The sequence below is a fragment of the Talpa europaea genome, assembly GCF_964194135.1.
Source record: "Talpa europaea genome assembly, chromosome: 12".
Lineage (NCBI taxonomy): Eukaryota > Metazoa > Chordata > Mammalia > Eulipotyphla > Talpidae > Talpa > Talpa europaea.
The window spans coordinates 89,482,291-89,503,376 of record NC_140079.1 but is presented as its reverse complement, the minus strand read 5'-3'; the positions used below and the strand labels follow the sequence as shown (position 1 = coordinate 89,503,376).

General features: G+C 48.9%; 1 protein-coding gene across 2 annotated transcripts in view; it reads left to right on the top strand.

Moving 5' to 3' along the window:
* Positions 1–21,086, top strand: part of PRKCB (protein kinase C beta) — a gene marked incomplete at both ends in the record, with an annotated part of 248,868 nt that overhangs the window by 103,250 nt on the left and 124,532 nt on the right. For both annotated transcript variants that reach the window (XM_084251362.1, XM_084251361.1), the window contains 2 exons: positions 13,109–13,220; positions 15,573–15,701. In XM_084251362.1, the coding sequence (XP_084107488.1) occupies positions 13,109–13,220; positions 15,573–15,701 (241 nt within the window). The remainder of the gene's footprint in view (positions 1–13,108; positions 13,221–15,572; positions 15,702–21,086) is intronic.

The following is a 21,086-nucleotide window of genomic DNA, read 5'->3' as shown; positions in this document are numbered from 1 at the left end:
TGGGTGTGGGGGGAGGGGGATCATTCATCATTCTGCATATTCATCAGAAGTGCCTGCTGCTGCCAGCACTGCAGGGGCACCTGCGAGGACCCGCCTCTGTTTCCTGTGTTTGCTCAGCCACCCACCCCGCCATCAGCCCTTCCTGCTCCTGATCACCAGCCCAAGCTGCTCCTCACTCAATCCAAGTTTCACCTTTTCTGTATATTGAAAAATATTTGAAGAGTTTCTGACACTTATTTGGCACTTTCTCCTGACTTCTGGGCTGAAATAAATTCCCCTATTTTTAAAATAATTCCTTATGGTACTTTTAGTGGTAGCTTGGGAGTGAGAGCAGAATGAGAGAAGCAGGCTCAGCTTTGTGGGCTTGGATGTGGGTGAAAAGTGTGGCCCCTGGAAACAGCCTGCCTGGCTTCAGGTCTCAGTTTTGCAGCTTACTAGCTGTGTGACTTTGGCCAAGTGACTTAAGTAAGCTCTCTGTGCCTCTGTTTCTTCATTTACAGGATAAGAATGGTAATACACTTAGCCTCATAGGTTTTGTGAGTATTAAGTTAATGTAGTCAAACAGTCTGAAACAGTGCGTAGCATATTATACAAATATTTGCTGGGCCCAGAACCTTGACCTGCTTTGCCAAATGAGTCAGTTGTAAGTCAAGCTCTCAGAGCAGGCCTATTGTGAGAGCTGTATATGTTAGCTGTTAATTACTCAAATAATAAAAATCGCTCTCTCCTATCATTATCTATAAATCCCCACAGGTGGGGTCAGTGCTAGCTGTTTGATCATCCCACACCTGGGACAGTGCTTGCCCAGATACCCGTGGACAGTGGCTTGTTGAGGACCATGGTTTCCCAGTGATGTCCTTGGTCAAGGGTGAAGGTCAGCATGCACAGAATCTAGATTCCTTGTCTAAATGGACCTGATTGTTTAGAATCCTTGTTCCTGGTGGTTCAGCTCATTAGAATTGGAACCTGCTTGGGCTTGTGGCAGCCAGAGTCCCAGAGCTGATGGTGCCCAGCAGGCATTCGCTTCTGCAGCCTGCTTCGTGTTCTTGCCAGCAAAGTCTTTTTCTGCTGAAAAACAGACGGGGGTGGGGGGTGGTGGGGGGTGTGTGCACTGCACTCTGCACTCAGCAAGCCCATGGCCTCTTTTGCAAGTTGGGTAGTCCTGTGTCCTGGTCTTGCATTTGAGTGACCCCTCACTCAGCAGGCACAAGGGGTGCTCAGACCACACCCCTGGGCTGGCTGATGGTGCTGTTGGGGGAGGAGGGTGAGCTGAGAGGATGTGAGTGCATGTTTGTGGGTGATGGAGGTTTTATTTATAACGCCAGGGTGTGATGTGTTGCAGTGTGACTGTTCCCTCAAACGACTGTACACTCTGAGCAGTGAATTCACATTGTGGCCTCCACAGGAAGAGGCGGTGGACTCTGCACCACCGGGACCTCTAAAGTTGCCAGAACTTGCAGGCCCCCTGGGGGAATACCCAGCTCAACCCCTTTGTTTTCTGAAGAAGGAACTGAGACCAGAGCATGGAAGTGACTTGCCCAAGATCACAGATGTAGTTCTTATTTTCCGCTAACATGGATCCAGTGTGTGCTACCTGCCAGTTACTACACAATGCCGTCATGATTTCACGAATCCTCCAAAACCTAGAAAACAGGGACATTTACTACTACATTTATAAATACATATCCCGTGCCCTGAGTGCTGGGTACCTTGTGAGCCCTTTGCGAATACAAACTTTCTAAAGTCTCATAATCCTATGAGGACTGAGTGCCATCATTAGTGTTTCCACTTTCAAATGAGGAAACTGAAGCGCAGAGAGTGCAGCCTGGCCTCGCAGGGTGTGCTCCTCTGCTGGAGACCGCCCCTGGCAGCCCTGGTCTTCATTTTCTGGGAGAGAAAATCAAGGCTCACGTAGCTTAAGTAACTTGCTCAAGAGCACATGATAGGGAAGGAATTGGGACTATCTGGCTTTAGCGCTGGCCTCATGTCCTCTCTCTGACGCCCTCTCTTGGGGCTGGGATCTTAGGGCTGAGGGTCTGAGCTGGTGACCAGGGAAGGGGCTGAGGCAGAGCTTGAAGCAGGCAGGTGGCAGTGGGTGAGGTCAGCCAGGCCCCCCTGGGGGGGATGCAGGGCCCCCTGGCAGCTGAATAGTCCTCACCCTCCCTCCTGGGGTCAGGGCCAGCCATGTGGCTGCTGGATCCCTCCCTCCTTAGAAACTCTGCAGGTAGCCACTTCTCTGCAATCCAAGCAAACATTTGTTTTTGTTTCTTCGCTGTTACCTCCCTACTAGGCTGGAGCCTGTGAGGCAAAGCCCGTGTCTGGTTTTGCTCCTCCAGCACCTGACCCCTGCCCGGCACGCCACAGACCAATGGATAAATAAATGAGCAACTTATTGCTTTAGGGAGGAAACCAGCACAGGAAATCAAGGCTGAATTTCAAGAGGGGGGAGCATATTTGGGGTTCAGTGGGAAAGGTTATAACTCAGTAGACAGAAGGGTGCCCCCGCCTGCAATCATTAGTGATTAATAATCATGACTGGTGTTAGGGGATGCCTGCTCTGTGTCAGGAAGCTGTCTTAAAGGTTTTAAGTAATTCACTCTCTAAGAATCCCACGAGATGAATATCACTGTTCTCCTCGGTTAACAGGTGAAGACACGGAAGTATGGGGCAGGGGGCACGGTAGAAAATGCTGGACCAAGCCTGTGAGCTCAGGCAACTGGTCCGGAGCCTCACCTTTAAATACCTGCCATGCCGCCTCTGCATGGTGAACTGAATCCTGTCATGCGGAGGTCACCTGCTGGAGAGATGGTGCCTTCTCATTCCCTGCCAGTCAGGCACCAGATGGGAGCTGCCATCGAACCTGCAGGTCCAGTGCTTGACGCCTTGAAGGCAGAACACACACACAGCCGCTGGGGTGGAGGAGCACAGCTCCTGTTGGCTGTGACCCCCACTATTACCTGTGGTGGGTTTACCCTCATCTCCGAGGCTCGATGGATGGATGCAGCTGCTGTTTCTCATTGTTGGATTCCTGGGCTACGATAGCCGCAGTTGGGGGCTCGCTGGAGCAGGCGGGCTGAGTGGGGGCTGGGGTGTATGCATCACCCAAAGGTACGGCCAGGACTACCATCCAGACGAGGGTTGCTGTTAGGAGAGTTGGCTCAGGGTAGCCAGTTCTGAGCTCTACACGGATATCTGTACAAATCTGAGGGCAACAACCTCCCCTTGCAATCCTGGCTCTTCACTGCTGTGAGTCCCCCCAGACACCTGGACACACATCTCTGGAAGACCTTTGATGGGCCAGGGAGGATGGCATAACTGGGTTAAGAGCCACTGACCTAGCTAATGAATTGAGGTCACATGTTGACATAACATACAAATCTGGGAAAGAGAAAGATGAGGTTCATGTTAACAGCCAATGTTCTCTGCCAGAAAAACCCAAGAAAAATAATTGGGCACCTTTCCTCAAGCATTTTAATTAATGTCTGGTTATAAAATAACTATATAAATGGCAATCACTTTTTATATTTTAGCAATACCCACTTAAAAGTCAGTGAAAAAATTCCCACTTAAAATAGCAGTAAAAAAGGTCAGACGTATAAGAATAAAAACGTAAGTCCCAACTAAGAAGAGTTTAGGAAAAGAAAGTTTTCTGGATGGATGTAAAGGAAGACTCAAATTACATGTGAATATGCTCTCCCCCTCCGTCTCTCCCACCAGCCTGTGTGTGTTTGTAACACAGACACACACACAGACACACACACACACACACACACACGGCCCCTTAGTTCAGATCCAGCACCCAGCTCTGCACACTCTTATTCAAAGTTCTGTAAGTTCTTCTTTTGTAAATTGCACTTCACTGACCAGTCCTTGGCCCATGCAGTACTGGCAGGAAGCCTGGTATTAGGTGTTTTAGTGCTGCTGAGCTGACGCTGTAGGTGGGCATTTTTTCTAGAAGGGACCATATTGACAAAGATTGGCATTTTCAATACAATCTAGGAGAATATGTCGGTGATAATAACCACAAAAAATTGAAAGCAGACAGTGATGCCAGGGTAGAGGTGGGTGGGTATAAAATACATGTTTCTAGGTACTAAGATATTTTGTAAACCCCTGATATATTAAAATAGTGTGGTGCTGAGGCAGGAATAGAGACCAGTGGAGCAAAAGAGAAAATTTAAAAATGAACAAAGGATACATAAGGAGTTGGGGTATGTCAATAAAAGCATTTGGAATTGTCAGGGAGAAGATGCTTTCCATATATTTTTTGTTATGACTGGCTAACCGTTAAGGAAAAAAGGTCTTTCCTTAGAACTCCTGCTAAATTTAATTCCAAGAGAAATGATGATTTCAATGTAAAAAGTGAAAGTGTAAGAGGACTGGAAGAAAATGCTGGAAAGGACTTTCTAAATATAACAGCAGAGACAGAGACTATAAAAGAAAAGAGGACATTTGGAATTTTATTTAAATACACACTTATGTTTCATGTTGAAAAAAAGAACATCAACAAAATCAAGAGGTAATGAAAAACTGGAAAAATATTTACTGCATATGTCATAGGTGAATGGTTACTTTCTTAGTAATTATATAGGAAAATTTATTACAAATCATTTAGAAAGAAACTTGAACATAAAAAATAGACAAAGAATGTGGATGGCAAATTAATCACAGTGAGCATTTAGTGAATGTTTATTTCTACCTGTGACTACTAGGCAGTTTCCATGTGGTAACTCATTGAACTCTCTCATCAATTGAGGAATTAGATATTACTATTATCCTATTTTTAGGGAGAGAAATTAAAATTTAAAAGGCTTCAAGGGCCTCCCTAGTGGCACAAGAGGTTAAGATGCAACACTGTGAAGCTATCTGCAGCACGAGTTCGATCCCCGGCTGGGGAGCTACCCACATGGTGCAGCAGACCTCTCCTGTCTGGCCTGCTGCTCCCCTCAGCGGTATATTTCAGTCAGTCCGCCTGTTCTGCTCCCCACTCTGTCTCTGGTGAATCCTCTCATCCCCCTCTCCTGCATGTCTGGCCTGCACCCCAGTTCTTGTATGCATAAATAAATATTAAAAAAAAAAACTAAAAGGCTTCAATAACTTGCCCCAGCCTTTAAAAGCTAGAAAATGTCAAAGCTGGACATTGAGCTTGAATGTGGCTATTAATTAACCCCTAATATTGACATGGACTCCAGGGCACCTCTTAACCCAGGAAATCATATTTAAAATTCGACCAGAGTTTACACAACAGAAGCTTGTCCTTCCAATTGAACAATGACTTATTTGATGACAGGGCAGGGCTGGTGGAAGGTGTGGTGCGTCAGGTGGCTTGAGCAAACTGCGGGGACCTGGACTCGTCCTTATCAGTGCTGTTCACGTGCTTCTTCCAGAATCAGGATGAAAGGTCCTCGCCAAATTATAGTGTCCCCCGCTCAGCTGCAGCTCGCGTGTGTAATTACAGCTTCTGGCGTGACAGGCATTTCAGTTCCCAGCGGCGCAGTCCACGCAGCCCCAATTAAGGTTTTCCCTGCTTCTTTGTCTCTTGGGAATTTTTGGCATTTTGTTTGTGCTTTGGGACAGGCGGTTCTGCTGGGTTAGCCGGGGAGGCGGCACCCACATAAACACCAGGATATTTGACCTGAAACCAAAGTACGCAGTGGTACCTATGGAGTGACACTTTAAACTTTACCAGAGGTGTGTATCCATAGGGGAAAAAAGTCTAGGTAGGATCTGGTACTCTCTCTGGTTTCAGACATCCATTGGGGGGTCTCCCAACATAAGGGGGGGGGGGGACTGTCTTTTTTTTTCCTCACATGAAAGGAAGCATAGGATATCAACCCATCTGCACCTTGGTTTTTTTTTTTTTTTTTTTTTTTTTTTTTCATTTTCAGTTTCACTTAAAAATATACCCTTTAGATTTTCCCCTATTGGTGCAGGCAACTTCCTCCTTCTTCTGATAAGCGAGTAGTATCCCATGGTGTACGCTGCACCCTGATTTATTTAAGCAGCTCCCTAACCACCACACTAGGCTTGTTTAAAACCTTCTGCTCTTGTAAACACTATAATATAATAAAGCATAATTATTGTACAGTAATACATGTAAAACTGTGCACATATATTATTTCCTATGTATGTGGTTTTATTTCCACTATCAATTCTCAGAAGTGAGAGGATGAGGATAAAAGAGAAAGCGTGTGTCATCTTGATAGCTGGTACCTGGTGACTCCCCTCTCCCTGCCCCCCAGGAATAATGACGTGCCATCAGGAGCCTGCGTATCTGTGTCTCCACAGCTTCTCAACAGAGACTGTCGGGATGACATTGGAAAATTCCCTTTTAAGACTCGTCTATTTCATTTTAAGTTACATTAGAAAGAGCATAATTTGCACATTGAGCCCACCCGTTCACACGCTAACAGAGTTTCATTTTAAAATGGGCTTTCGAAGTGAAAATGGCATTGCTGAGTTAAAGGAAAGTGCCAAGTAAATAATATTATAGGTAGTATGTCAACATGCAGAATTGTAACAGCTCATGAATGAAGTCTGGGAAGTGTCACCATGATTATTTATTGGAACGGTGACATTTAAATCCTGTACTGCCAGTGTGCAGGGAGCATCACAACCAGGCAGTGAAGTGGCAACTGTTATCTCCACTTTGTTAAAGAGGAACAGAGATTCAAAGAGGGTAGGTCGCTGGCCTGAGGTCACACAGCTGACTCCAGAGCATCCTCTCGGTTCTCACAGTGTCCCTAACTGTGCCTTGGCCTGGTCTCTGTCTCTGTGAGGGGTTCTGTGAGGGCTCTTGTGGCCATGGGTGTCAAGGGATGACTCGTTCTGCATCTCATGCTGCCTTCACTTTCTCCTCTGGCACACTTGCTGGCTGTGCTTCATGGCCTCCCTGCTTCAGCTCAGCTCAGCTCAGCCAGATTTCAGTCCACCTGTTGAACAAAGCCACACATCCCATTCAGACTGAGAGAGGCTATTTTAGGTTTGGACTTAGAGGTTAAAAGGAGTCCTTTTTTTTTTTTTTTTTTTTTTTTTTTTTGATCTCTGAGCTGTGCTTCCTTCCTCCTTAGCTTCCTGGGCCTGGAGTCAGGTGATGAGCTAACAATGCTGAGCTGGGACCTGCCTGTCCTTTGTTCCTGGGGATGGGGTGCTCATGGTGAAGACTCAGCCTTGGGGTAGAGAACCTGGTTGACCTGTCCCAGGCAGGCATTGCACTCATGAAGGGTGTCATCTGTAATCTCCCAGGCAGGTGGGAGATCCTCTGCGTAAGGGAGGAAGCCAGGTGATGCTAAGATGTTTCCACTTAGCTGCCCACCTCTCTGGAGCCTGAGAAACTTGGGTTCCAACCCCTGCTTTCCTGCTCCCTTACTCAGTGATCTTGTATGCATTATTTCTCTAAGCTCAGTTATTCATCTGGAAGAGGAGATAAGAATTGCTTCTCCCTCTGTGGCCATTCTGAGGGCCTCAGATGTCCTAAGCCCTAAGCATTGTATGTGGCAAGTAGTCTGCTTGGTTCATGAGGCACAACAGTTCTTTTGAAAGGCCAGCTCTTTATTTTCTCACTTTGCCAATTTTTGCAAATAAAATCACAAATTTTAGTGATTTTAAAGAACTATTGGAAGCAACACACAAGCTGAATTCTTTGAAGTGGCTTCTCACTTTATTTTGGTTATTTCTAGTTATTCGGCAGTCTCTTGGATCAGGATGAGAAGTGGAAGGAAACTTGGAAATCCAAGCTTACCTGGTACAAAGCATGGTGGGGCCTGAACCACATGAAATAGTGGGAGGGGAATCCACCAGGGTCTGTGGAAACCTGATTTCTAGGGGTGGGAGAAAGAACTGGGGACATGGGAAGCCAAACGGATGATGCTGGGGTAGGGATACAGTCGTTTCAAGCCTCTTTCTGAAAGCGCTTGGCATTGAGCCACATGAACTCATTCAAGAGTTTAGGGATGTGTTCACATGTGTGTGGTTGGATCCCAGCCAGGGGACTGTAGGGAGAGAGGATGGAGAGTCTAACAGAGGTCATATACCCAAATTCCTACAGGGACCGGGTGGGGAAGAAAATGAAGCAGGTATGGTAAGACAATAAGGAATGGTGGAGACTGTGGAGAGCTGGAAAACTTATCCTTCATTGAAAGGGGGCGGCCCCTCCCCATACTACGGGAATGTGTATCCCCAATGTTGTCACAACTTGTGAGTTTTCAAAAGAAGCCGTACATCTGCATTTTTATCTGACATTTCATTATTTACATAGTCAACAAATTTGAACTTTTAAAAAGTACTCCTAGGCCAAATGTAACTTGTCTGCAAGCTTGGTATGACCCATGGGCTCCAAATTATGGACCTCTGAGTGTGTAGGAGCATCCAGGCTGGGGATGGGCTACAAGATGACTGGAAGGGGTCCAGTTGGTGTGGCTTGGGATGGGACATCTGCGTATAAAACCAACTGGCGAAGGGATTGGGACAGAGGTGGATGATGCATCTTTGGGTGGGCTGAAAACAAGACCGTGAGGAGAGTTCTGACTTAGAGACTCCACGTATCACCAGGCTCTTTCCAGGGCTGGTCAATAGTCACAGCTTCCCCGGGAGGGAATGCCTTTTGGTTAAAGGCAGGGTTGACATTAAACCTGCGTGCTCTGGTATTACTGTACCAATTTTGAAAATAATGAAATATTTTACCAATTAATAAATAGCCAGCATGCCCTCTGAGCTTCCTGCCCTCCACTCATCCACTTATTTCCCTATGAACTCCTCTCCACCCCACCTTGCCATGATCCAGCATTGAAAGAGTTAACCCCCAGCACTGCTCTGCTGTCTATTTTGATTGGTTGGTGGGTAGTGTCTGAGCCAGTGGATGCAGGTAACACATGCCTGCTTGGATTGGCTGAAGCACAGAGGAGAACTTTTAGAGGACACAAGGGGATGAAATTGAAGGGCAAGACACCAGGCCCTTGAGGGACTGCAATCAGGGGCTCCATCCCTTAGGTCATATGGTCTCTGTCTTTGTTCCTCTCTGTACCTTGGAGCTACTGTAAAAAAATGGCCACCTCAGTGCTGGAGCTGCCTGTCTCCCTGCCACCCGCTTCCCAACCATGAAATGCGTGTGACGCTTGAGCCAAGCCTCCACCTCTGTGCCAGTCACTTAGGTCCGGGGCATCTCAAAGTGCAAACCTGCCCACCTCAGAGAGGACAGGGAGCATGGGAAGGCATGGAAGGGCACCCTAACAGCTTCTCCTTGAGGATTGTGGGGTTGACTTAATGCCCAGCTATGGGAGTATGGCTTTGTACTAAGTCTGACCAGGTGGCCGGAGGGTGGAGGGCAGCTTGATCAGTGAATGACCCAGTTGGTCTGGGTGGTCTGAGGGATGGGCAATGAGTGAAGTGGTCCTTGCAGTGTGAATCCCTCCCCTTTTCCCCCCAAAAGTAATAAGGTGGGAGAGTAATGAGGTGGGAGGAAACTCCAACAGCCTCTAAATAATCCATGAAGAAACAGACTTTCCCTGTGGCTCGACTAATTGGCCCTCCTTTCTTCTGTCTTGCACAGTGTTCTCAGGTCATTTTTAAAAAAGATTTATTTATTTATGCATACAAGAGCTGGGGTACAGGTCAGAGATGCAGGGGTGAGAGGAGTCACCAGAGACAGGGTGGAGATCAGAACAGGCAGATTGACTGAAATACACTGCTGAGGGGAGCAGTGGGTGAGACAGGAGAGGTCTGCTGCACCATGTGGGTTGCTCCCTGGCCGGCTGGGGATCGAACTTGTGCTGCAGAGGCTGCGGATTGCTTCACAGTGTGGTACTTAATCCCTTGCGCCACCAGGGAGGCCCCCTTAGGTCATTTTTTAAAAATAGCATGTGCATTGCATGGGCTCCCGTGGTCAGGGTGACGATGCAGCCCTGCAGCTGCAGCCCCAGCTCACTGACCTCTTACAGTGTGCCCCTGCAAACTGCTGTGCTTGCTCAACGGGGGAGCCCTGTGCAAGTTATGCACCCCTGTGCCCTTGTTTTTTCACCTGTGAAATGGGAGTAGTTAGTAGTGCAGACTTTATAGAGATGTTGTGAGGATTAGATGACTTATTGCTTGGTAAATCCCTGAAAATAGTTCCTGGCATGAGTAAATGCTCAATAAATGTTAACGCTTACTCATTAAATATTTATTGAGTACTTTCTATATGCCAAGTACAATATATGCTTTGGATCTAATGGTGAGCAAAATTCCCTCATGTTGCTTGCAGCTAGGCATGGGAGAGAGTAATGAAACACAGAGTGGTATAAATACTACTGATAGGGAAGATTTGGGGGGGGGGCAGGACATTGCTTTATTTCTTTTTGCTTTCGCTTTGCCATCGAAAATATGTGTAAGGAGAGCTGGCGTTCTGTCTCCTCTGCTCACAGTTCCATCCCCAATACCCAGGAAGAACCTGGCTCTCAGTGAACATTTGCTGGATGAATGAAAGAAGGAGGGGGTGCTGTTTCAATGGGGCTGGAACAATAAGGCATTAGTGAAGCTGGGGAGTGAGAGAAGAGAAAGTACAAAGACATCCTGGAGATACTGCAGGTTCAGCTGCAGACCCCCCAATCCAGAGAGTATCACACTCAAGGGAATCACACAAATATTTTGGTTCCCTAGTGCATATAAAAGTTGTTTATACTGCAGTCTCTTAAGTGTGCAATAGCATTATGCTTAAGAACTATACACACCTTAATTAAAAATACTTTATTGCAACAAGATAAAAAAAAGTGCTGAGCATGTGCTGTTGCAAAAATGATGCCAGTACACTTGCCCACCACACGGTTGCAACAAATCTTCAATTTGTAATAAACGTAATAAAATGAACCCCAATAAGATGAGGTCTACCTGTAACTTGGTCATCCCCTCTTTGGAGCCAGCTGAGCTGGGTGTAAATCCTGGTTCTTCAGACCATCCTCCGAGGCCTTACTCTCTGGCCTGGGCACCTTTCATCATCTCTAAAATGGTACGAAGGACACCTTCCAACCAGCATGTCATGAGCCCTGGAGAAAAAATACCTAAGATGCCCCCGTCCCCTTGGCACTTGGGCGGCCCTCAGTGTTTCTTTCCCCTCCCCATTCTTTGTGCCCCTGGGCATCGCCTGTTGTTGAAGAGATGTTGAGATGGAGAAGGTTCTTGCTAATGTATGGTCAGAATGCTAGAATCCTTCTCCCTGAGAGTCTCCAAGGCGGTGTACACGTGGCAAAAAGTGCAAATCCAGCAAAGGCTCTTTATTATTAGTTGGGATTTTGCCCCACATCTTAAGGTTGAGTTCACGTGGCTGTGCCTCTTGTCTGTGCTTGGTGAGACTAAATTTAAACCCCCATCAAAACTAATTTCAGTCAACATGACAGGGACTCCAGAGGGAGCACAAGAACCAAAAACAGAGAGAACTTGTCTCAGTGCTTAGAGCAGAGCCCAGGCCATTCATCCTGTCTTCATAGGGTAAAACCACAGGACCAGGACCCAGTGGCCTCCTGAGAGAGGCAAGAGACAGCAGAGAAAACAGAGGGCAGTTACCCTATTTAATGCCTGTGCAAGCTCCAAGCTCCACCCACCCAGGCTGGACCAATCAGTACCTTCGAATCTGACCAATCAGATCAGTTCTTTTCATTAGGGGCAGAATAGGGAGGGAGCAGAGCCCCGAGCTCCCCCTACAGGCCAATCCTCAGCATGAACAGGTGTTTCTTTTTAGGCAGGCTTGAGGTACTCATTTCTCACCTTTAAGGTAGATGCTCAAAAAGCCTTCAGTGATGGGGGGTAGGGGGCGGGGATGGGAGAGATTGGGGTCAAAATAAGGGGATTGCAATTGTATGGGGAATATAAAAATAAAATTTATTTAAAAAAATTACCCCAAGTAACTTTAAAGATCATCTTTGAAAAGATGCTTTTCATGGGAATTCTTAAACATTGAATAAATAAATAATTCAGAACATCAAACAAATAAACAAATAAATAGATAAATAAATAAATAAATAAATAAATAAATAAATAAATAAAGTGTAACACTACCCCCCCCCCCCAAAAAAAAAAAAGCCTTCAGTGACCGAGGATTTTTTAGGCTTATTGAGATAGCATTTTCATGCAGCACAGTTCACTTTATTAAATCTGACAATAGGATTCACCATAGTTGATAGAACATTCCAAGCGCCCAAAAAACACCTGCATGTTTCCCCTTTGATGTCAGCCACTCTCCCACCCTAACCCCCCTTAGCCACTCATCTGTCTTCTGCCCCATAGATTTGCCTTTTCAGAATGTCATTCAAATAGAATTGTGTGTCGTCTAGCCTGGGATTGAAAGGGAATCAAGAAGCATGTCATTGAAATCTTTCTTTGGGATGATGTAATGCTTTTGAGATTCAAGAATGTTGCTGCCTGCGTTGGTAGTTCATCCCTTCTTACTGCTAAGTATTCTGAGTGTGGATCGACCCCACTTTGTCCTCTCACTCACTGAAGGACGTTTGGTTGTTTGCAGGTTTTGGCCATTCTAAGTGAATTGGCTGTAAAGGTTCACATGCAGGTTTTTGTACAGGGCTGTGTTTTCATTTCACACCTCGAACCATGATTTCTCCGTCATTGGTTGATTATAAGGGTATATTTAATGTTGTAAGAAACAAATGTTTTCAAAAGTGGCTCTACCACCTCACATTCCCTCCGACCTTACACCCTATCCTCTCCATTATGTGTATACCCTCCTTCTCTAGCACTTGGGATTTCTCAAGTGTGTCTACATGTCTCTTCTCCATGCATCTCCTCCTAAGTGCCCCCAAGTCAAAGCTGGAGAAGCAAGACCCCTTTTTAGAGTCCATCTGCCTTTGGCCGTACAGAGCTTCACCTGGCCGCTCAGCTCGGCTCCTCGTTCCCAGTAGCTAGTCCAAGGCAACCCCAGATTAGTGGGGATGGGGAACATGTACCTCCCCTAATGTTTAGCCACTGTTTGTCAAGCACCGTGTTTGAGCACAGGGCTCTGGTGATGGTCCCGACAGGTAGGATGAACCTTGTGGCCAAGTTTAGTTCCTGGGCTGCTCACTGTGGTGTGATCCTTGGCATAACCCACTGACACTAGCCTCTTTTTTTTTGTTTCTCTTGGCCTTAGGACCCCCGGAGCAAACACAAGTTCAAGATCCACACCTACTCCAGCCCCACGTTTTGTGACCACTGCGGGTCGCTGCTGTATGGACTCATCCACCAGGGGATGAAATGTGACAGTAAGTACATCTGCTCTCACAGCCTCTGCCAGTGGGCGGGAGCCACAGGAAGGGCTGATTTCTTGGGGTTAGGGGTCCCATTCTGCAGCACATTCTCCTGAGTAATGATTGTCTCACCTCAACTGTAGTGGCTCAAAACAGTAACCGCTTAGCTCGTGAGTCAGCAAGGTGGTCCTCTGGGTCAGGGCTCGGCTTGCTTGTGTGTATGTGGTGGGTTAGCGGGCTGGCTTGGGGCTCTCCCACGTGTCTGCAGGAGAGCGGGCTGTCATCTGGGTGATGGGCATCATGGACTGGGCGTCTGTCCTGAGCAGGCTTGGGGAAGGTTGCATGAATCTGGATGCTTCAAGAGTCCCAGTCCCTGCAGCAGAGCAGGCCACACAGCAAGGCTCACAGGCAGTGTGGGAGGGGACAGTCCCTGGCCATGGCCACAGGGAGCCACAGACAGATGGGGGCCATTGCTCAGCCATGCTCACAACGGTCTTCAGCATCGACATACCGGGCTGACACGTTCTCTGCATCGTGAAAACCTGCAGGTTTATGGAGGGCAGAACTGGATTCTCTGGCCAGGCAGGGGAAGGGAGCTGGGGCGGGACTGTTTGTTTAGCAAAGGACTGAGTGGTCTGTGGGCCAAGAGAGTAAGCATGTAGGAGAACCATGCTGCAAAGGAACGGGGCTCTGCAGGATAGGGGCTTGCTGTGCTGATGCTTCTGGAGGCTGATACAGAAGGCCGAGCAGCTTCCCTGACACATGGTCCTGAGACCAGAGGGCAGAGGGAGACACTCACGGGGTGACAGTGATAGGAAGGCATATGAGGTGGGCGCAGTGGGGTGAAAGCTACAATGGGGTTCAACCAGAGAGGGAGACTCAGGGCAGAGGGGGGACAGGAGACCAGCAGACCAAATGATTGGAGTGGACACTAAGCGGCACTCACTCAGGCCTGTGCAGGCAGAGAGACAGAGCAGCCAGAGAGACAGAGACATATACATGGAGAGACAGATGGACAGCACGCAGGTGCCGAGAGCGAGGCCCACTCAGCGGCAGCATGGCAGTGCGTGTGGACGCACACGCAGGAGTAGAGGCAGGGAAGAGCCGCACACCAACGCAGGAACAGACGGGTAGACAGACACATGAGCAGGCCAAGAGTCACAGAGACACGGGTGTGCGGCGGCGAGGGAGCAGTGGGTGGGACTCAGCCCTCAGCACACTCCTGTGGTGCCCCTGCCTGGGGAATGCAGTGGGTGGTAGGTAGGTGGGACCAGGGGCTGAGCAGGGCGCTCAGGGGGCGCTCCTTTCCTCTCCCACCGCCCTGTTCTCCCACAACTCATTTTGTTTTGTAATTTGCCTGTTGCCTCCTGGGCCTTGGGTGGGCTGAGAAGGGGTCCCTCAGCACCCCCTACCCCAGGGGATACAGCCTCTTTCCTGGTTTCTCAAACTGGTGCGAGGTCCCCAGCAGAAATTGGCCTCCTGGCACACCTCCCGGGAGCAGCCTTGGTACCAAAACACCAAGCGGACTCAGCCATCATCGCCACAAACGGATATGCTGGGAGGAGCAGGCAAAGGGGGGAGCACATTTCACATGAGACCCCAAAGGGCAGATTCCCTTTGTGGACATGTTTCACTTCATCTTACCTTGGCGCTAACTTTTTTCTTGCAGCTAGTTGTGGTGGATCCTGGGGGGTATTATGATCAGATCCTTTGAGGGCCCCTCGCCAGCTGGCAGCTTATGGGCTGCTATGGAATCGCCCAAGGCGATGTCCTGTCCAGGGGTGGTTCATGGCCAACAACTGGCTGATACGGGTGTGCAAAGGCTCAGCCTCTAGTCACAATTCACACAACTCTGACGGGTCAGAGGAGCGCCCCAGTGGCTAGCTCCCAACTCCCCTTCCCCAACTCCTCGGAGAACCCACTTATGAGCTGTCAGTGTTTAAAAATCTGGAGATGTCACGAATCGGGATTCTTATCTTGGAAAAATGGGAAACTTTGGCAACTTTGAATGCATATCTGGGGCCAGGAGACACCTCTTCCCTTATAGGGTTACTGTGGCAAGCGGCATTAAGGCTGGTGACTGGCTTGAGAACCCTCGAGGGGTGTGTGGCGTGCACCCACAGCCTCCCCGGAGGACGTAGAAGTCCCACTGCCTGTGTCCATCAGGGCTGGCAGAGGAGTTGGAGAAGCCCATTCGATGGGGTCCAGGTTGCCAGGTTGCAGGGCGAGCTGGCTCTGTCAGCCTGGGGGGTGCAGTCTGGAAGGAAGTGGGGACCAGTTGGGACCCAGCAGGCTCGGGTGGGCGCAGATGGCCAGGGCACCCGGCCTGGACCAGCCTGAGCCGTGCCCCCTCCCTGCCCCCCACAGCCTGCATGATGAACGTCCACAAGCGCTGCGTGATGAACGTCCCCAGCCTGTGCGGCACGGACCACACGGAGCGCCGCGGCCGCATCTACATCCAGGCGCACATCGAGCGGGAAATCCTCATCGTGGTCGGTAGGTGGCGCTGGCGCTCCCGCCCGGGCCCACCCGCGCGTTACGGGGAGGAGGCGGGAGGTGGGTGGCCCAGCGGCGGGGCGGGGCGGGGCGGGGCGGGGCGGGGCGGGGCATGGCCCTGCCTGCTGCAAGCTCCGGGCTGCAGTCCTGGGCCTGCAGACTCCCTTAGAAGCCATTCTCGCCCAGCCCCATCTGGCTGGAGCTCAGAGCTGGGGCACCAGAACTTCTGACTTCTTCTGCACGGTTCCCTACCTCTTTCCCACTATTTTGCGCAGTATCTTTGGAGTGTGCAGTCTGTTTCCACCAAAGGACTGCAGGGAAGGAATGCTTGGTCTTCCCCAGGTTTTTCCAGTGGGAAAAATGGAGTATTGATGATAAACGCTAAATGTGGGGAATTTGGTCTTGGGGAGGAGGAAGGATGTGGCTGGGAAGCTGGAGGAGTCGCTGGGGGCTTCCCATGTCTCTGAAACATTTCTTTCTTAAACCTCACGGTGCTGTGCTGGTCTCTGTTATGTTACTCTGTGCTCTTGGCACTTCTGAAATATTCCGTAATAACAGGAGGGACAGTCTTGCTGGGGAGGGGCAGTGGGACGAGGAGGTCAGGAAGGAGAAGCATCTGTGCACCTGCAAGACACCCTTGGCTCTGAATTGCCAAGTTCCTGCAAAATGGAAAGCAGCTGGAGCACGCTCCGATGTCAGGCTTCTGGAAAACCGACACTGAACTGGATGGCACAGTGACAAATTTGGAAGTTCTCTTCCAAAGACATGTGATACTAATTACTATGGATTTTATAACTGATTGATATAAGCAAAGTTCTATGACCGGTAGCTTAGGAAGTCATGGAAGCGATTGATTTTGCAAAATGTGGGATGTTCTTGAGGCCCAGAATGGTTCAGCAGCTCTGATGGGTTCAGCTCTGTGCTGGGAGGGACTTTACTAAACCATAAAAAAGTCAAAAAATATCCTGTAAAATAGAATCCCTATTTTTAACTGAGCTTCATGATACCCAGTGAACTCTGAGGAAATGCTGAATTGCTTTTTCCATGGAAAGGAAGGCAAGCTCTGGACTTTGTCTCTGTGGGATGCTTGGGAGCTCCAGGGAAGTCAGCAGTGACAGGTTCTAGAAAACACATTTCCTCCCTTTGCTACAGGGGCAAAAGTGAGACCTTGCTGCCCTCTAGCGCCAATCTCTGGGAACTGACCAATATCTGGCTGAAATTTGTTACTACGGCAGCCAAGACCTCTTGGAACTCAAAACCTTATAAATTGTCCCCTTCAGTCCTCACAACAACCTTGTGAAATAGCTACTAACCTTGTCTTATGAGTGAATATACCGAGGCTCAGAGGAGTTAGGCTTCCAAGAGCTCGCACCATGAGTGATAATAAAACAGTCAACATTTACTTTTTCTTCTGTCAATTTTGGTGAAAAACATGTAAAAACATTATTTTATTTGAATTTTTTTAAGCAGCTCTATTGAGTTAAGTAGGGCTATCATTCTGCCCCTCAGGAAATGGGCCTGGACAGTCTTACACGCCGTCACCCAGGTCTTTGGATGGTACGAGGTTCCTCCTCACCCCCTCCAACTCATTCATTTCCTTGTGATTTAGTTAAGTTTTACCTCTTGTGGACGTTTCTTGGGGAATCAGTGTTCTGTGTGGTACAATACGATGTCCCTTTATTTCAAGGTCAGAGTCTGTTCCCATCACAGGTTCTGTTACATCTTGACCTCAGACTGATGACCTCAGGCAGCCCCAGAGCATCCTGTGAAAGGGGTGGGGGGTGGGTGGATGAATATGGTTCCTAGGGCAGAGGTCACAGAGCACCACAAACAGGGTGGCTTAAAACAATGGCTATTCATTCCCTCAAAGTCTGAAAGTCAAGTGTTGGCAGGCTTGCTTCCTTCTGGAGAGTTCTGATAGAGTGTGACCCCGGGTCTCCTCACTCTCGGTGGTTCCCAGCAAGCGCTGGTGTCCTGGCTTGTTCATGCTGGTCTCTGCCTTTCCAGTCTTAGGGTCTCTGTGTCCTCATTACCTCTTCTTACAAGGACACGTCATTGGATTCAGGCCCCCCGATCTAGCTTGACCTCATCTTAACTTGATTACATCTGCAAACACCATCTGTCCAAACAAGGTCACATTCACAGGTAGGACTTGATTCTGGGGGAATGATTCAACCCATAACCAGGAGAGGGGGTGGAATCCAGCTTCTTTAAAGCTAGGGGCAGGCTACCTGCATGCTCATTAAATGGTTCGCAGCGTTTTGATAGACCTTGGTGCTTTCCTGTTGCTCTGAGAGTGAGCCTTCTGGAGGGGGTGCCGCCGTTGCTCCCATCACAGAGGGCGCGGAGATCTTGCCTCACCTGCTGCTGCAAGAGGCTGAGCCATGTGCTTGGGTCTCCCGTGCTGAGCAGGGGAGCACTGGGAGCTTGGGAGGTCACCACGCCCTTCCATGGCCCCTGCACCAGGCGGGCACAGTTAGCACTTGGCCCTGGCTTGTTGATTGATTGATGATGGCAGAACCTGATGCTTTGATTGCAGTTCTCCAAAAATAGAGCTGAGATGGAGATTTTTGTTCAAGTGATTTATTGGGGCTGATCACTGGCGGAGAGTAGTGAGGATAGAACAGGGAACAGCTCAGCGAGAGTGTGGTCTTTGCTGAAGAAGACCTTCAGCCTGATTCCGTGGAAGATTCTGGAACATGCCTCACAGCCCAGAGTCAGTCCCTCCTTGGGCATGAGGGCTGGTCTGTCGGGGTTAGTCATCATTATGTGTGCTCTGTGACAGTGGCCTGAGCTGACTGAGACTCGGCTGGGGCTGGGTGGCTTTGGTGTGGCTGAGGGTGATTACCTGTCAGCATCATCACCTGACGTGGGGGCAGCTGTGAGCCATAAGAGCCCACATGCACAGCAGCTGGGCTGGGTGGCTGGCCAGGCTGGAGAGGAACTGGTCAGAGTCCTGGACTCCTAAGAATCCCTCTGTTCTCACAATCATCCTTCTGCTTTCACTGCTGGGACTCCACCTTGGTGTCCGCCAGACGGACCAGAGAGGAGAGGACTAAAGGTAGAAGGGGGGACCCCTTGCCAGACCAGAGTTGGTCGGTGGTGTTTGTTGAATCATTTCTCTTCATCCAGCTGGAGAGGCAGGTGCACCATTCGTGGGGATGCTCTGTGGTGTGCTCTGAATGTCGTGTGCTCCCTGGATGCCCCACCAGCTCCAGAGGCTGCCATGCTGCAGGTGCTCCCGAAAGGTCAAGAGTCTTCTGAAATCCAGACTTTATATCTGCCATCAAGGTTCTGGAAGGTCCAGATCCAAATGGAAATGGGATCAGTTTTCCTCCTTTTAAAAACTCACCAGTGGGTCTCATTGTCCTTAGGACAGACTAAATCATGGTAGTCTTGTTGTCTATCCAGGCTGCCACCCACCAAGGGCATCTGCCTCAGGAGTCTTCTCCTCTTCCAGGAGTTAACTCTTACCCTTCCTACAGCTCATCTCATTTCCACCACCAGGGACATGTCTCCTGACCGTCTCCTATGGTAGAGGCTCTTGCTTCCCTGGACTTGAGCTTGTGTTGGTGTGCTTTTGTGTTGGGGTTGATTAGTGTCTGCTTTTCCCATTGCTCTGACTCACCCCATGTTCGCCAGCATCTAGTGGGATGGGCATCTCTGAATATTTGTGGAGTCAGTGAGTGTATGCATGAGTAAGAATATCACGAGAAATCCCGATAGATACCACAGATGATTCCCAAGTTAGTGCCTTCTGGAGTCAGGAGCTGAAGTTCAGCCACATCCCACTTATTCTTATAGGAAGGAGACCACACAGACCATCTGAAAGACCAGGTCCAAGGTCAATAGCAGAGACATTGGCGCATCCTCAATAATGCAGAAAGGACACAGAGTAGAAACTTGCAGAATTGCAGGAAACCACACAGACGTCATGACACCCAGTGATATTACGGGAACAGGCAAGGCAGTGGCCGAAGCCAGGCCGGCAGTGTTAAATGCTTTTGTCCTCATACATATAGCCCCTCTCAGTTTAGTATTTCCCTGTCGACATAGTAACCAACCCCCATTACTTACACTCCCCATGACATTACAGCCCCCTGAGACTCCAACACCATATCCATATTTATTTCCATTATTGTATCTCATGAAAGCTGAGAATCATCCTAAAAATCACAGAAGGAGCAATTGTGTTGCTGTTTCTCCAGCCTCCTTGGTAAGCAGTGGCTCCCCATCGCTCTGTGCCGTGGGGGATCTACAGCGTCTCCACGGAGACTCTGATTCTCCAAATTTTGTAGTATCTAAATCCTTCCCAAGATCAAAGGAAGAAAAATGCCCAAGAGAGATAGATTCTAAACAGGCTATCAGGGAAGTTGAAGATTGTATCTACTTCCTAAATTCTAGTTTCCACAGGAGGCTTGGAAAGCACTTGGGAGAACGGAGCCTGTGGAAGGCTTATCGGATGCCTCTTGTTACTTAGGGTAACTGTTTCAAGGTTGTGAAGGTGTTTGTCCTCTCGGGGACCGTGACAAGGGGGAGTACAAGAACACCTCTGAGCAGGCTCACCTGGCCGTTGCACTGTCTTCCTTCTAGAACCAATACGGCAGAACCAATGTGGCCGGGGGTGCACTGTACTGAGGCGGGAGGAAGGGTAATTTGGAGTGATTAGGTATTTCCTGTGTGAGAAAGGTGGTGATGGGCTCGGTAAACAGAGATGTTCGTTCATTCATTCGTTCGTTCTTTCATTCAAGAAGGCCTGAGAACCAGGCTGGATCCAATGACCAGTGAGGTCTCGCCCCTGCTCTCTCAGGGGACTCACAGCCTGGCTGGGGAGCTAGACATGGCAGTTCTGCTGCTGTGGGGGAGGTTGTGGAACAGAGCCGTGGGAGTGTCTAAAGCTTCCTGAGAGGAGTCAGGGCTGAGTTGAGTCTATGAGGTAGAGTTACCTGAAGGGTGTGCTCTGTGTCAGGGTAAATGAGAGAAGTGACTGTAGCTCTGTTTATCAAGCACATATTTCATGTCAGGTGCTTTATGTGGGTCAATTCATTAATTTTCACAGCACTCCTCTGTCACAGGTATTATTATTATCCCCATTTTACAGGCAGGAAACTGAGGCGCAGAGCCACATAGTAAGTGGTAGGTGTGGGGTGTGAGCCCTGGCAGTCTCTCTCACTGGAAGTGACAGCGCAGGGGGGTGACAGTGGCCAAGTGTGGCTTCCCTTGTCCACACGCTGGCTGCAGGCTCCTCTTGGATCCATTCCCTTGCTCTCCCAGTCACTCACTTATTCGTTCATTCAACAACATTTATTGTCAGCTGTTTGCTTGTGAAGCATATTCTGGACCCTTGGATACAGCAGGGGACAAGACATGTCTCTTTGCTTGGTC